General features: G+C 65.3%; 1 protein-coding gene across 1 annotated transcript; it reads right to left on the bottom strand.

The window, feature by feature from the left end:
- Positions 1-567: 567 nt before the first annotated feature.
- B4GALNT4 (beta-1,4-N-acetyl-galactosaminyltransferase 4) lies at positions 568-14,685 on the bottom strand. Its single transcript, XM_088534318.1, has 20 exons — positions 14,503-14,685; positions 10,505-10,611; positions 8,681-8,791; positions 8,319-8,414; positions 8,002-8,092; positions 7,579-7,679; positions 7,403-7,470; positions 7,232-7,310; positions 6,190-6,256; positions 5,329-5,472; positions 5,091-5,200; positions 4,899-4,999; positions 4,608-4,690; positions 2,845-4,078; positions 2,398-2,705; positions 1,874-2,027; positions 1,614-1,686; positions 1,359-1,512; positions 886-1,012; positions 568-682 (listed from the first exon to the last, which is right to left on the bottom strand). The coding sequence occupies exons 1-20, from the start codon at positions 14,648-14,650 to the stop codon at positions 568-570; spliced, it is 3,471 nt and encodes a 1,156-aa protein (XP_088390444.1). The 5' UTR covers positions 14,651-14,685.
- Positions 14,686-15,824: the final 1,139 nt, after the last annotated feature.

Here is a 15,824-nt window from a genome sequence, read left to right as displayed (position 1 = left end):
ACTTGCCTCTCCCCGCTCCCACCTGGGCCTCGGGCTCTGCCCTTTCCCACCCCATCCCGGTACTATGGGGCACGGCCGGGGTGCAGCAGGGGGCGCAGGGCTCTGCCTCTGTCCGCCCGCGGCCGCAGCGAAAGCGGAGCCCCACGGTGGGCAGGGCCCGTGGAGCGGAGCGCCTGGAGGAGACGGAACCTGCCCCGAGTGCCCGTCTCCCACCTGCAGCTCCCGCACCCGGCACTTGCCCCCTGCTCCCGGGGCTCATGGCAGCGGGTCTCCTCCCGCCCCGGCGCTACTGAGTTAATAAATCTGTTGCTGACTACGAAATTAGACCCTTAGGAAAAAAATCCCGCCTTGCTTTTGCCCTCCCGCCACCCCTGTTTCCCCCCTCCCCTAAATAATCGTGGTCCGCTTAGAGATATCCCAGCAGTGGGTGCCCTTGGCTCCGGCCGCGTGGCGAGGGCGCGAGGCGGCCGGCTCCGTGGCAGGAGCACCGACCGGTTGAGGTTGGAAGGGGCCTCTAGAGATGACCTGGTGCAGCCCCCCCGTCCTCCTGCGGTGAGCTGGAGGCCGCTAGTCCTTGAGGGCTTTCCTGCTGCGGGCGTTCCACATGCCGCGCTTGGAGTGGTAGTAATGGTAGAAGTTCCTGAGGCGCAAGCGCTCCACCTCCAGGCCGCTCTGCAGGACCCTGCGTGGGGCGGCACGGACCAGCGAGGGCTCAGCGAGAGCCCCCCAGCCCGTGCTAGCTCCTGCGGGATCGCGGCTCGCCGAGCTCCCTGGGATGCTGCCGTCTGGCTCGGGGATGGGGAAATGGCCCTGCTGCCACACGGGAACCCGCGTGCAAACATGCGTGTGGGGAGGCGACGGCTGCCGGTGTCCCCCCAGACTCACCTGTCCAGGAGCTCCCAGTCCTCCCCGCCCCAGCGGTCTCTGAACTCCTCTGTGTTCATCCCTCCGACGCGGTCGAAGTCCGATTTGTAGATGCCAAAGAGGCCGAAGCCGTTCACTTCCCAGTAGCCTAGAGGAGAGGCAAGAGCGGTGATCCGGCACGGCGCCCCGGCACCCCCGGAGCTCCCGGCGCTGCCAAGGTCTTGCCTGGAAAGCTGTGGCCACAGGAATGTGCTGTCCCAGCCACTGCTTCCAAGCATGGCCCTCAAGTCCCACGGCCTCCTCCCGCCCTGAGGTCCAGCTCTTGAGGACCTTGCACCCAGCAGGTCACAGCGCCTCAAGGCCCGTCCCGCCGGAGCGAGCAGAGTCGGCCTCCACCCTGGGCATATCCGCACGGAGCAGCGCCAGGATTCCGGCTCTCCTCCAGCCAGGTGGGAGGATATTCCAGAGCTCAAGGGCGGTGGGGGCCAACTCACCATTGGGCTCGCGGGGGGAGCTGCCGCAGCTCAGGCGCATGACGATGGGCGCGTAGGCCAGCTTGCCCTCCACGCAGTGCTTCCGGATGCTGTCCAGGATATTGGGAGGGAAGTGGATGTGCAGGTCACACAGGAACACGATGCTGTGCCCGTCCTGCGGGAGCGGGGCAGACATGACGGCAGGTGTCATGAGCTGGCTCCACCCCAGGCACCGGGAGGGCAGCTCCGCGGGGCCACAGTCTCCTCCCGCCTCACCTCGACGGTGTCCACGCCGGCCTGCAGCCCGGACGAGCGCTCGAAGTTCCCCGTGCGACGCAGGTACCGGTACCTGGGGAGGCACCGCAGAATGGTCAGTGCCGGCGCTGGACACACACATGTGAGGAAGAGGGAGCAGGAAGGAGCACAGATCTGCCCGGGAGCAGCACGGGGACATCTGGCTGACGTCCCCTTGCGTGGCTGGGAGTGGGTTAGGAATATGGCCAGGAGGTTTTGGGGAGCCTCCCGGGACGTGTTACCGGGGCAGTGGGGCCTCCTGCAGAGCCTTCTCTACATCCATGTCCTCGCTGTCGAAGTCCACGAGGATGACGTTGAAGTTGGCGTCCTTCGTGGCCCCGTAGAGGCCGGCCATGTCCGAGATGAACTGCTGCACCCAGCGCGCCTGGTTCTTCACTGCCGGCCACAGCCACAAACGCCGCTCAGGGCTCGGCCTCGCCGCTGCAGGGGCCCCAGCGCTCCCCCCGGCCCAGCCCAAGCAGTTGCCTCCCCCAAGAGGCCGGGTAGCCGCAGCAGCGCTCGCGACCTGGCTGCTGACCCGAGACGCCTCCCTTGGCCACTCGACTGCCACCCGGGGCCCTGGCAGAGACGCTCTGCTCTGCTGCGGCCACACGACGTCTCTCTGCGAGCAGAGGCTGCGGCCTGCGAGCAAGGGGACGCCCGGCCTCCTGAGGTGGCCCGGGCCACGTGCACCCTGCTGCTGGCGGCCCCTTGGAGCAGCCCCGAGGATGCAAAGCTGGCCGGAAGGAGGTTGCATCTCACGTACCGGGGACCACGAAGTGCACCATGACATCCTGCTTCCAGCTGAGGTGCAAGGGCTGGCACAGGATGGGCTTCCCGTAGAGGACACTCCAGGCACTCGGCTGGGGCTCAGTGGCGGCCAGCGCTGGCCCCTCGGGGTTGGCCTCAGCGCTGTCATCCTGCTTGCCCTGGTGCAAGAGGACATAGACGTACTCGGAGAGCCGCACCATGCGCTGACCCCGCTCCGCCAGCTCCAGCTCCAGCAGGTAGCGGTTCCCCCGGGCCGTGTCCCGGCGTTTTTCCACGTTGATGATCCGCAGGAGAGTGTAGATGCTGCAGGGAAAGACAGCCACCCCCACCATCAGCAGCCCTTCCTCACAACTGGGCCTTGGGCCCCTCACTGCGGGCTTGGGCAGATCCCACCGTGCGGGGTGAGGACACGTTCCCAGTGCCCCCGTGCTCCCGTTCCTACCCGCCGTTCTTCTCGTTGAGCTTCTCCAGGTACTGTGCCACCACGTCCACCACCTCGCTCTCGCCCAGCTGCAGGTTGCCGGACACGTTGCAGCGCAGGTCGTTCCAGTCGGAGCGCAGCAGCTCGAAGTCCACTGAGCCGACGCTGAACGTCCTCTGCCAGTTGATGGAGTCCTCCAGCCAGCTCGGCGGCAGCTCCGCAGCCTCGTAGCTGTAGTCCGACACCTCCTCCTCCTCGTCCTCTTCCTCCTGGCCCTTTCCTGGGCCCTCTCGTCCCTCTTGCTGGGAGGCTGTTGTATCTGACATCTTCAGAAAGGACGTCACCCGCGTCCCACCCAAAAGGGCTGTCTCCGAGGAGTTGTTCTCGGCAGTGGCCGCTGTCCTGCCCGGGCCGGCTGTCGCGTCGTCACGCGTCTCCCTGCTGAAGAGCCCGTCGGCTCCGGGCAGCAGGAGGCTGGGCAGCGCCCGCCGCTGCCCCCTCGGCTCTTCCCGCTTGTCCAGCCTCTCCCAAGCGCTCCGGCGCTTGGCAGTGCCCTTTTCCTTGGAGATGGTGCTCAGGAGCCAGGGCACTCGGCGGACCTTGCTGGAGGGGATGGGACGCCTCCGCGGGCTCCTGGAGCGAAGGTGCACCTTCCTCGGGGCCTTCGGATACAGGAAGATGCTGGGGAAGGCGGGTTCCTGAGCTGGGGCTTTGCGCTTGCCCGGCTGCAGCCGCGTCACGTAGACCTTCTCCTGCGCTGCCCTGGCCTTGCCGCCCCGCTGGGGGGCTGCCGGTGTGCTGGGCGCCACCGCTTGGGCCCTGCTCCCCCCGCCGGGCACAGAGAGCTGCAGTGAGAGGCCCTGATGCGCCGCTGGCGGCAGCCCCGGCCCATCCTCGCCACCCGCGCCGGGAGCCGCCGGCATCCACCGGAGCGCCCTCCTGGGGCGCCGTGGCTGCGCGGGGCCCGGCTCCTCAGCAGCGCCCGTGGGGGTGGCTGCCGCGGCGCTGGCGCTGGCCCGGCGGGACGCGCTCCACCTCCCCGGCCGTGCAGCCGCAGCCCGCGCCCGGCCCTGCTGGGCGCCGAAGCTGTAGTAGTCCAGGTCGTCTCCATAATCCCCCGTGGCTGGCGGGATCTCTTTGCTTTTGGCTCCAGGCAGCAGCCCAAGGCTCCTCTCCTTCGTTGCGGGCGCTGGCTCTGTGGGCTCAGGACTGTCAACTCCCTCCTCCTCCTCCTCCTCCTCTTCATCCAGGAAACCTGGGAAGCCAAGGCGGAAGTGGATCCCCCGCGACCTCAGCTGTGCAGCGCGGACAGCGCCGCAGCACCCTGGCCCGAGGCAGCTTGGCAAAGCCTGTCTGCACCTCGCTGGGGATATCGACCTGCAACCTGCCCCCAGGTGACAGGGGCTCAAAGCTGTCAGGATCCACCTGCCGCCCGGGATGGCAACGAGAGGCTCCAGCAAGTGGGTCCAGCCTTGGCTACTGGCTACCCTGACACTGCTCCTCTTCCACCTGGGAACACGTGTAGCCTGTCTGGGCGATGGCCTCGCTCAGCTGTGAGCCGACAGCGGAGAACTGCCTGGCTGCTCCCGCTCCCCGCGAGCCCCCCATCCGCACGGAGCCCTCGAGCTCGGCCCCGGGGCACCGCAGCGCTGCCGCCCACCAGCTCTGCTCGCAACCACGCCGCAGCTGAGCCGCGCGGTGATGACAACTGCGGCGGGGATGCCGGGCCCTCTGTCCCCTGCCAAGCTGCTGAGAGATGCCCGAGAGCTGCAAGCGTGACTCACTGTCTGCGTTGAAGAAGAGAAACGCTCGCTGGCGAGGATCCTCCTCCTCTTCATCCATCTTCATGTACTTGTAGAAACCGAACCTGGGCAACAGAAGGCAGAGATGGGCTCCCTGAGATAAGCGAGGGCTGCACCCACAGGCTTGCTGCGCGCACGGGGACACACCAAGGTCCCAAGTGTGCACGGGCTGGGGAAGCACCCGGCGCAGCTGCCCGCGCCTGGCTCTGCCAGCTCCGATGTGCTGGACTCGCCGCTCCGCGCAGCGCTGCCGAACACACCCCCAGCACATACTTCTCCAGGTAGAGGGGAGACTCCCGGTAGAAGCACTTGTTCTCCGTCTCCATGTGGGTGAGGCGCGTGAAGTCGTTGGGGTACACAAACGAGAGGTAGACCTGCCGGGGCGGCCACGACGCCCGTCAGCCGAGCGGCGCGCCGGGCTTGCCCCGAGGAAGAGGAGCGGGGCCGCAGCCGGGGCACACTTACGAACTGCAGGCCCTGGTAGCGGGCGATGGGGAAGTCCTTCACCACGTAGGTGGGGCTGTAGGCACAGGGCACCAGCACGTTCTGCACGCGGGAGGCCTCTATGGCCGGGGCTGAGCAGAGGAAGCCGCGGCTCAGCCCCGAGCCCGCGCACACAGCCCCCCGACCAGTCGGCGTCTGACGCCTCCCAGTGCCCCCCAGCTTTAGAGTCTCGGCCCGAGGATGCTCCAGCCCCACTTACTGAGGAAGAAGGTGTCCCTGGGGTCCGTCTTGAGCATGTCGGCGCCGTGCTCATCCCGCTGCGCCTCCCAGAGGTGGCTCCCGCTGTGGCTGGCCAGGGACTGCGGGATGTGCTCCACGTGGTTCATCTTCAGGGACGACTCGTCTGCAGGAGGCGAGAGCAGAGGCTGAGGCCACCACCACGTGCCCCGCGCCCTCCCTGTGGCCCATTCCCCAGGCCAGGGGCTTTTGCCGCTTGCATCCGAGTCCTGGGGCGATCACCTGCCACACCCTGGGGACTTGGCTCCATCCTGGGACACTGCTGGCGTCCGAGGGAAGCAGAAGAGAGCAGGCGCTGACGGAGAGTGTCGGGGGGAGATATACCTGCACCTCATCCATCTCCTGGGCACCCGCACCAATACCTCAGGCCCTCCACACCGGCCCCGTCCTTCTGCTGCCCACTGATTCCTGCGTGCTGCATGTCCCCTGCCACCTCAGCGACGCCTTCCAGGCCATGCTTAATGACCGGTCCTCGCGCGTAGTGAGCCCTGGGGCAGCTCCCATCTATCAAATGTTTTTTGCTGCCAGGCCAGGAAATGGGCAGGAAGCAGAAGATCTATAGATTTAATTAAAGCCCGCGCCATCCATCCCCACTTGGACGACAGCTCCGCATAACTCAGGGCCGGGGCACGGAGCCAAGCAGCTTGCTGAGGAGCAGCTCTGGAGCCTCAGGAGCAGGGGGAAGGCTGCCGTGGTGGCCAGGGGCTGCGCTCAGGGCTTGGTTTCCTTCCCCAGCTCTGCTCTGGGAGCTGCCCGGCTGCACTGACACACACGGCACCTTGGAGCAACGCGCATGGGAGTGTGTGCGCGGCTCTGGTCTCACCTGTGTAAAGAGAAATGTAGGAGGAGTCGATCACTTCGAACTTCAAGCTGGGGAGGAAAACTCGCCACTAGAAGAGAGTGGGGGAGATGGGAAAATCAGTGCCAAGGCGCAGGATGTAGCTGCCCTCCCCTAGGCACCCTAGGCCAGGTCCTCCCCAGCACCAGCGGGAACCGCATCCAAAGCCTGTCCTGCACGGAGCCCTACGGCACCCATGTCCCGCATCGCCCTGGCTGCGGCACAAACACGTTAGCGCTGACTGAAGGGGGTTCTTCATAGCTCTCTGCACTGATTTGACTCCAGACGTCTTAAAAGCTTGCCTGGAGATGGATGAGCCCTTGTCCAGACAAGCCTTTAGATACCCACAGGGAAAGATGCATTAGGGTCCTCCTCTTTTTGTTGTTGTTGCTTAAGAACATCTGAGAGGCTTCCCTCCCTCCAGCCAAAAACATCTCCCCCATCTGTTTGTTTTTTGCATTAAAAATTCAGATCTTAATCTGTGCTGGATGCTCCAACACGGAGCCCTGGGAGGGCGAAGCTGAGCGCCGAGGAGGAGGAAGGCGAGGAAGGGGTGTTGCCTGCTCCCCCACGCTTTGCTGGCACAAGTTGGACTCCAGTGATTAATGACTGTTTGGGAGCAAGGAAGCCTTTGCTCAAGAGCCAACGTCTTCCCCTGCCGAAGAAAGCCCGAGCTCCCATGACACACGCTGCGGGCCTTGCCAGGGCTGCGCAGCCAAGACAGGCAAGTTCAGATTTGATGCTCCTGGTATTTCAAAGGTGGAAAAAAATAAAGGAAGCAGGGAGCCACCCGCTTTCTGCCCGTCTCTCCCAGGGCTGAATCTGCAACATGGGCTGGAAAGGAAGAGGCAGGATCACAGCTCGGGAGCAACACGCACGGACGGTGCCCTGGCCGAGACCCTTCTGTCTGCCCTCAGCGCCGGGCTCCTCTGGGAAGCCCAGAAGGAGCCTGCAGGGGACCCCTCCTCCTCCCTCCGCTGCTCCTGGTGGGATTTGATCCGCAGCCAAAGCCCGGGCATTTACTCACGCCAACTTCCACGTGGTCCGAACCCCGGTCATCTTGCTTGTGGAGGAGCTCAAAGTAGTAGCGCCTGGACGACATGAGGCTGCCAAGGAGGGGAAGAGGCTGCTCAGAAATCAGTGCCGAAGTGACCGCTGCTGCACCCCGTCGCCGAGCCCAGCACAGGGACGCACTTACTGCAGCGGCTTGGACACTTGGGAGCGGAACTTGGTGAACTCTCCCGGGGCCGTCCACTCAGTGCCCAGCTGCAGGAAGGCAGAGGCAGCGCGTGAGAGCACGCGGGGGAGCGCAGGCAGGAACAGCCGGATCCCAACAGGACACCGGTGGGAAAGCGCGCCACGGGATTGCGGTACCTTGCCCACGAAGGCAGCCAGGCGTGAGTTGGATGGACTCTCATCGGAGCTAAGCCAGAACTCCGAGTTGTCGTCAGATGCCACAGAAAACTGGAAGTCCCCTGGGGAGGGCAAAGCAGAACATCAGCGGGCAGGGACAAAGCGGCCCCGCTGGCCTGCGCTGCGTGTCTCAAGGGGACGGCATCTCCTCATGATCCGGGGAAACCCCAGGGACGGATCGACAGGACAGGACTCCAACCTAGACAGGGCTGGAGCTGCTTCTTTACTTGAATCATCCAAGGAAAAGGATCCCAGCTCCCGGAAATCTTGAGGATCCTCGGTGGTGCAAGGGACTCCCCGCTTCTCCAACACCCTTCCTGACCTTGCGAGGTCCAAGGAGGGTGAAGGAGGCAGCCTTTGATGAGGCAGAGCTCAGCCACTCACCATCCTTAAAGGGGTGGATGTAGCCAAAAATCCGCAGCCCATAGTTCTTCCACTTGGGTGCCACAGCCAGCTTTTTCACCGTGGTGCGGGCCTGGAGAGGTGGGAAAGCAGGAACGTTGCCCAGCCCTGGCAGCAACGTCACCCAGCCCGTCTCCGTCTCGCCCATCCTTGGCCCTGTGCCCCTGGTGCCCGTGGGGGTCCCGCCACCACCCTCTGCTCCCCTCCTGCTCCGCTCAGGAGCCCATCTGGAATCTACTCGCCCCCAAACAGACCCTGAGATGCGGGCAAAGGTGCCCGCCACGGCCAGTGGGACTCACGTGGGGAAAGAGCGGGAAGTGGAGGTTCTTCCTGAGGTGCCTCACTGCCCCTCCGCACCAGTCCTCAAAGACGTGCAGGTTGGCCCTGCCCTTGTACTGCAGGACGAGAGCAGAGCGGCGAGGCATGGGGATGGCTCAGCCTGGGCCCCGGCTCATGGGGCAGCTTCCCGAGCGGCCTTTCCAGGCCTGTCCCCGTGAGCAGGCTGAGGGATGTGCTTCCCACGACGTGGCGCTGGGACGGCTCAGAGGGGCTCAAGGCATTGGCAGAACCTTGTGCTCCCAAGCAGCCTCCTCCCAGGACCACCCTCACCGCCTCCAAGCCCTCGCTGCTCCCTGTTCCCACGTCGCCCTCCCGGGCTCACCTGGTCGCTCCAAGGCAACGCCTGCTTGGTCAGGTTGAGTTTGGGACGCCCGGCGGCTCGCTCGGACCGCCGGCCTCTGGAGAACCAGTCATCGGAGTCCTGCCCGTCACCCTGCCAAGCAAGCAGGAAGGGAGATGAGCAACAGGGAACGTGGAGCAACGCACCCCAGACCAGCCCGTGGCACAAGCCATTCCCTTCTCCAGACGGCGATCCAAGGCATTGACCCATGGCGCCAGGGAGCTGTTTGCCTGCTCTGCCCAGAGATTTCCGTGCTGTCACAGGGAGAAATCCTGCCCGGAGATGAATCCAAGGAGGGAATCGTGAGCCTTGGGGGAAGCAATGTGTCAAGCAGATGGGATTGCAGGAGGTGTCTCTCCGTCTCCCGTCCGGGATCACAGCTGGCACTGGAGCCGGCAGCCACCTCCTTGTCCCTCCACACTCCCAGGACAGATCCCACCTCCCACCCCATCCCGGCAAGGGCAGGGAAAGGCCTTTCCGACGGAGCCAGGAGCTCGTGGGGCTACCTGCGAGGCCAGACAGGGCAACCCTGGCACGAAGAGGCAGAAAAATACTGGCAAGGCATCCCAGGGAGTAGAGTTTCAAAATGTTCCAGCCAAACTTGTTTCCCTTCCTCTGCTGAAAAGTGCTCCTTCTCCTAAACAGAACACTTTCTGTTCACCCAAAATGCCTGTCTTTTGCCATGGGCTTCAGAAAACTAAATAAATATTTGGGGCTCTGTTTCCCAAAGGATGGAAGCTTGGGTGATAACACAGTCTTTCATGGCCACCTCTCACTGACTCGGGTTTGCTCTGGAATCGACTGATGGACAAATCTCTCAAAAACCATCCAACCCTACAGGTTTTCTGGCAACAGCCTGCCCAGACAAGAGGGATCCAAGTCAGCAAAGAGCTGCAACACAAACTTAACCCGACTGTCACTCTGGACACTCTGCCCGTGGGGGAAGGCAAAAGGGGAGAGGAGAGGGAGCACCCGGGTGACACCAGGTCAGGCTTCAAAGCGGCATCGACAAAACACGGCCCGTTAGGATGCACAGCAACGGGGAAACAATTAGCAACCTCTGCCTAAACCAGCTCATTAACGTCCCAGAGGAGGGGAGCGATGCCCTTGGAAGACGTTATTAGGGAGGCGGCCTAATTGAGCTGCGACTGCTCCAAGGAAGGCTTCCTTCCCTGACCTGGAAAACCAAGCGGTAATTACAGAGCGGCCTTGAGATACGGCACCCGCTGAAGGCGGCCACCAACGGGGCATTTAAGCCAAGAGGCAGCGGCGCTGCAGATCTCTGCCGGCCGCCGCGGTCATGGGGCAGGCAGAGACGGGCACAAGGCTCCTCTGGACACTGCGCAGCAATGATGGCAACGGGCCACCAAGGACACAGCCTGGCAGCACCTCGCTGCTCAGGAGAGGGCAGGGACACCACGTGGCTACCACAGGGGAGCTCCGTGTCCTCCTTCAGCCTCCCCCGTGCCAGCCCCTCGCGAGGGGCAGGGACAGAGGAGACCTGAGCACAAGAGCCAGCAGCTGCTTTAATCTGGCCGGACTTTGCACAGGCCGACGAGGGGGCTGGTGCCCTCCGCGTGGCTCTAGCACAGCCAAGCTGGGGCCGTCGCTTCCAGAGCGGGGCTCCGCAGCTCGGCAAAGACGCCGGCAAAGCGGAGCGACCGCCGTGGAGGCCACCAAGGAGCAGAGGACAGAGCAGGGGGCTCGGCTCGGCCAAGCAGCACCTCTGCAGCTACCTACACCCGGCCACGTCCCCAGCTGCGAGGGCTGGATGAGGCTCGGAGCGGCTCCGTGTCCCCACGCTACCTGCTCCTCCTCGCGGCTCTCGCTGGACTCCTCTGCCTTGCCGTGCCGCGCCGGGGCGGCGGGCGCCCGCCGGCCCGCGTCCGTCACCTCCGCCAGCCTCTCGCCATCTGAGGGGAGAACAGAGAGACGAGGGAGCTCGGCAAGGCTCGGGCCTCTTCTCACCCGCTAACAAACACCAGACAAGTCCATTACTGCATGCTGGGACACCCATTCCCAAGGGATGGCATCCTGCGGCTCAGCCCACTCCTCCTGCACCCCTGAGGGTTTCCTTGATGCCGTCTCCCCTCTGCAGCACTAAACACAACTGACCTCCCCAACGGTTTCATGCCAGGAAGCCACTGCCCGTCGCTGTGACCTGGGCTGGTGACCACCTCCGGGAGGAGGAAAACATGCCAGCGAAGATGGAGGGAGAATAAAATGAACAGATATATAAAAAGCTTCCAGCCTTCTGCAACGGTGTTTATTCTTCAGCAATGCAAATATTGGATAGGAAAGTCAAGGACAACATTAGGCAAAGGAAATCAAATGCTGGTGAGTCCAGCCGCTCCGTGTGGAAACTAGAAATAAATGTCCCATTTGGATAGCGGGATGAAAAGAGCAGCTAGGACCGACGTGGCTGTGCAGGAGCGGGAGGGAAACGCTCCCGAGGACACGGCCTGACAGAGCAGGGCCCTCCGAGCCCGCGCCGCTCCAGCCCACCACGTACGCGCAGCCCGGCCCGGCCCGCCGGGCACGGCGCCAGGCGCGAGCCGAGCCGCCGCGGCCGCCTCCTCATGGGGACGCGCGTGGGAGGTTCCGAGGAGCAGCCGCCGGAGGAGGCTCGATGCGGAGACTCCCACTGGGAGGCAAACGCGAAGCAAATCCGTTTTTCCTCCTTAATACGGGAGCAAAACGGCTCCACCTTGCCCCTTCGCCCCGGCAGGGCCGGCTGCCCGGGCGCTCGGAAGGAACGGGACCTGCTCTCCCTGCAGGCTGGCTCACCAGGAATGTCCTCGGGCTCGCGGCCAGCCTGGTCCTGCTCTGTCCTCCCCTTCGGAAGCAGGAGGCACCGGGGGCTGCACGTAGCCAGGGAGCAGTGGGCGCCACCACCTCGAGCCCTGGGTGCTCCATGGCACGAGTTGGGCTCAGCGCAACCTGGACCTCGGGCACCTCTTCCCACGGATCATGTCAGCCCCGTTTCCTCCACAAGGGCTGGAGACCGGGACCAGCCTCTGCCTCCCGCGTCATCCCTTTGCCGAGGCCACCACTTTGTGCCTTGCTGCGAAGCCCAGATGTGATGGGACACAAGGACACGTCAAGGGCCCAAGGACTTTCTCAGTGGCCTCCCCAGGGTTGTCTTTGTGCTGCAGGAAGCGCATCCCCAAGGCCGGAATGGCTGGGTTTGCTTGGGATCCCGCTGGGAGCAGAGCGGTGGAACAAGCAAGGCATGGATTTAGCTCTCTGCTCCCCAGGAGAAATCCCCCCGGAGGTGCCCATCTGGCTCTTCTGGCTTCCGACTCCCGCGGCAAAATTCCCACTGAACGGGAGATGCCCAAGAAAGGTCAATCCACCGCTGGCCAAGCCCAGAAGAGCCCATCCGCCTGAAAAGACAACTCGGACCCTAAAAACGTCACGCAACATGTCCACAGTGACGCAAGAAAGCGCCATGCGACGGGGGTGCCAGGAGGGGCCCCCATTTGGGGGAGATGGTGAGAACTGGCGTCCCCCTCGGCACGGCTGAGGCTGCCTCCGCGCCGAGGCACGGCAGTGCCATCCCGCCGGTTTAGTTCCCGGCGGCTTGGCTCTCTTTCTGCCGCCCGTCACCTCTGAGCGGTTACAGTCACCGAGCGCCGACGTCGCAAGCTCTGCTGCTGCTGCAAGAATCCCGCATGGGCCGCGGCACCGTCCGGGAAAGGGCGCCGCCGGCTGCTCCGCCGGACGGTCCGAGTGCGAGCGTGCCGGGAAGCATCCCGCTTCCAAGAGGGCGCCAAGCGGAGACGCCGCTCAGGAGCGGAGCGCCTGCTCCCGCTCCCCAGGCGCTGCCAGAGTGCGGCGCCTCCGCTCTCCACGCACATCTTTGCCCCTTTCCCAACGGGAAGCGGCACCGCTGCCGCCCTCGCCGGCACGGCCCCCACAGCTGTCGCCTCCCGAGGAGGCCGAACGCTGGACTGCCCGGCTCCAAAAGCGGCTGCGAGGGCGCGCGGAGCACCCGCCGCCTCCCCTTCAGGGATACGGCAGCTCCCAGGGCAGCCAACGGAGCCCTTCCCGGCCTTCCCACCTGCTCCCGGCGCCTCAATCGGCCCTTTGACGCGCGGAGGGGCCGCGGCTGCAGCTGGCAGCCCAGGCGAGAGCCGGGCTCTCCTCCCGGCACCGGAGGCAAAAACAACGCTCCCCTCTTAGACGGATCCGTTATCCCTGGAGCTATGAGGAAACGCTGCCGCGCGACGTAAACCTCTGCTCGCGCTGCCGCTCAACGTCCCCCGCTAAGAGCCGTTTTGTACTTTTGTTGTCTTCCTTTTTCCTTCCCTTCTTCTCCTTCCCCTCCACCTGGCGCACAGGTAGTTCCCTACCGCTGGCTCGGAGCGGTTTCCCGCCGGGAGAGCACCGTAATGGCCTCGTTATTTCAGATGAGGGATCCGCATGTTAAATTAGCCAGAGAAGGGTAATTATCTACTTGTAGGAGATAAGGAAGGGGGGGATGTCCCCCTCTACAGAAATCTGCCTTTGCAGCACCCTGCTTGACACCCTTTTCTGCCCCAAAAGATCAGACGTGTCTGCTTGAAGCTGCCGCCTGCTCCAGCACTGGAAAACACACCCGGGAGCATTTCCATGGACCCGTGGGCTCGCCATCCAGCGCCCTGCCCGAGGCTGCTGCTTCGGAAAGGAGAAGTGGGTTTTTCCCTTGCAAACCAGCCTAATTGTGGCCGCATCAAGTAGCCTCTTCCACTGCTTGCGGATGCCCAAACGATCCTATGGCAGAGGAAACGAGAATACCCGGCAAGCCCGGCTCCCTGTAACCAATCCTCTGAGATGAGGGAGAAGCAGCTTCATCTCCTGCTTTTCTTCTTCTTATCCCGATTTCTCCGTAACGCCTGAAGGTCTGCAGGATTCTGCTGCTGCTCCTGTGTGAAACTTGGGATTTACCAGCCGAGGGTCCCGGGCAGCCAGGCGCGCGGCGCTGAGCCGCCAAGGAAGGCCATTTCTCACGCGTGTCAGCGGTCACTGCCGCTCCTTTCTCATTTATTCACCAACTCCCAGGCCAGATGGGAGGAGAGGCGCCCGCGCAAACCGTGAGCCACAAACGTTACGGCTCCCGTTTCAGCCGACGCCGCCAACCCAGCGAGCGCTTCACACCGCTTCCATCGCCGAGGTCAAGGAGAAACGTGGGAGAAAATACGTGTGAAATCCCCCCGTGCTGGGATCCCGGGAGCACGCAAGCACTTGTGCCTACGGACGAACTTCACAGCCATCCCCCCATCGCCTTCCCCAGCGCAAACTGGGCGCAGAGAGGCCAAGGAACGGTTTTGTTATTATTATTATTGCTATTTGTTTTTCCGGTTTCAAAGCACGGGCTGGGGAAGCACCGGCAAGAGGGACGTGCGGGAGAACAACGGGGCCTGTCCCTCCCAGCTGGCTCCTTCGAGGCGTCTCGCCATCATAAATGGCCTTCTTTGTGCGCGCCGAGCCGCGAGGGGGGCCCCAAACGAGGACGCAGCCACTCGACGGGAAGGAGGAATAGATAAATAAACTAAAGACATAGATAATCAACGCCGGGGCCACATTCCCGCTTGGGAAAGGCAGGAAGGCGGGTGCCGGGGCACGACGAGGACGTCCCGGAGCGGGGTGTCCACGGCCAGCCGGCGCGGGGCAGCAAGGTGCAGAGGAGGGCCCGGCTGGCGTGGGTGTCCGGGGGACACCGGGCTTCAGGGGCGCAGGGGACAAGGCGGCTTTGGGCCTGGCTTTGGGCCCCGAGGGCCGCCCGGTCGCAGCGCGGGTGCCCCGGGGGCGCGGGCCGTTACCTCTGGCGGCGAAGGGCAGGCGCAGGGCCCGGCCGTGGCGCAGCAGGCTGACGTGCAGGTACGTGAAGCCCACGGCCACCGTGAGCAGCGCCAGCAGCAGCAGCAGCTTCAGCTGCTTGCGGATCTTCTTCACCGGGAGCCGCGGCATCCTGCCGCGCGCATCACCGCCCCCGCCGCCGGCCTCGCCGCGGGCCCCGCATGCAGCGGCGGGGCCCGCCGTTACCGGCCGCCCGCCGCCGGCCCGGGGCGGCGGCCCGGGGCGGCGCGGCGGCTCCCGGCCGCCCGCTGCATGGCCGCCCCGCCGCCCGCGCACTGCGGGGCGCAGGGACGGAGGGACGGAGGAGGGAGCGGGCGCGCAGCCCCCGCGAGCCCCGGCGGCGGCGGCGGGCGGGCGAGCCGGCCCCACCGCGGGCAACGGCCGCCGCCGCCGCCGCCGCCCGCTGCGGCAGAGTGACGGCGCGGCGCGGCCAATGGGAGCCCGCCGCCGCCGCCGCCGCGGCCAATGGGCGGCGCGCCGGGGGGCGGGACGCGCGGCGCGCGCGCGTCGCCAGGCCAACGGGGCCAGCATCTCCCCCCGCCCCTGCCCCGAGCGAGGCCAAGAGGGGCGCGGGGAGGGGGGACCGCGCTGCGGAGGCCCGGAGGGGCCGGCGGGGGAGGCCCCGTCCCGGCGCGGGGAGAGGGCGCGGGGCGGCGGGGAGGGCGGGTAGAGGGCGGGGGGCGCGGCGGGAGGGCGGCGGGGCGGGGGCGAGGGGGGACCCCCCGGCCCCGGTCCCCCCCGCGGCGCAGTGGTACGTTCCCGCGCGGCGCCCCGCCCGCAGGGGCTGCGGGGCCCGGCGGGGGGAGCCGCCGCGCCGGGGGGAAAGGGGGGTCGGTCCTCGCAAGGTGCCGCCATCCCCTCGGGGCGGGAGCGGGAGCGGGAGCGGGATCCTCCCAAGGGATTTGAGGATCCTGGTATCCCTCAGGATGGGCGTAGAGATCCTTTTATCCCTCAGGAACCGGGATCCCCAGAAAAACGGGGCTGGTATGGGGATCCTGGTACCCCCAGGAACAGGGATCCCATCGGCATGGGATTAGAGATCCTTGTATGCCCCCAGGAGCAGGGATCCTACGGGGCTGGGTGCGAAATCCTGCTATCCCGCGGGAACAGGGATCCAATGGGGCCGGGTGCGGGGATCCCTGCATCCCCCCAGGAACCGGGATTCCACAGGGCCGGTGCGGGGATCCCTGCATCCCCCGCGTCACCAGGGCTCACAGGGGATCCAGTCGCGCCCCGTCGCAGCCCCGTTGCTCGCGGCCACCAGTGCCACCTGCTGGAAGCCGCT

Source organism: Tinamus guttatus, unplaced genomic scaffold (assembly GCF_059628265.1).
Source record: "Tinamus guttatus ecotype Peru unplaced genomic scaffold, ASM5962826v1 Tinamus_guttatus_pri_ptg000546l, whole genome shotgun sequence".
Lineage (NCBI taxonomy): Eukaryota > Metazoa > Chordata > Aves > Tinamiformes > Tinamidae > Tinamus > Tinamus guttatus.
This window is presented reverse-complemented; position numbering and strand designations above follow the sequence as displayed.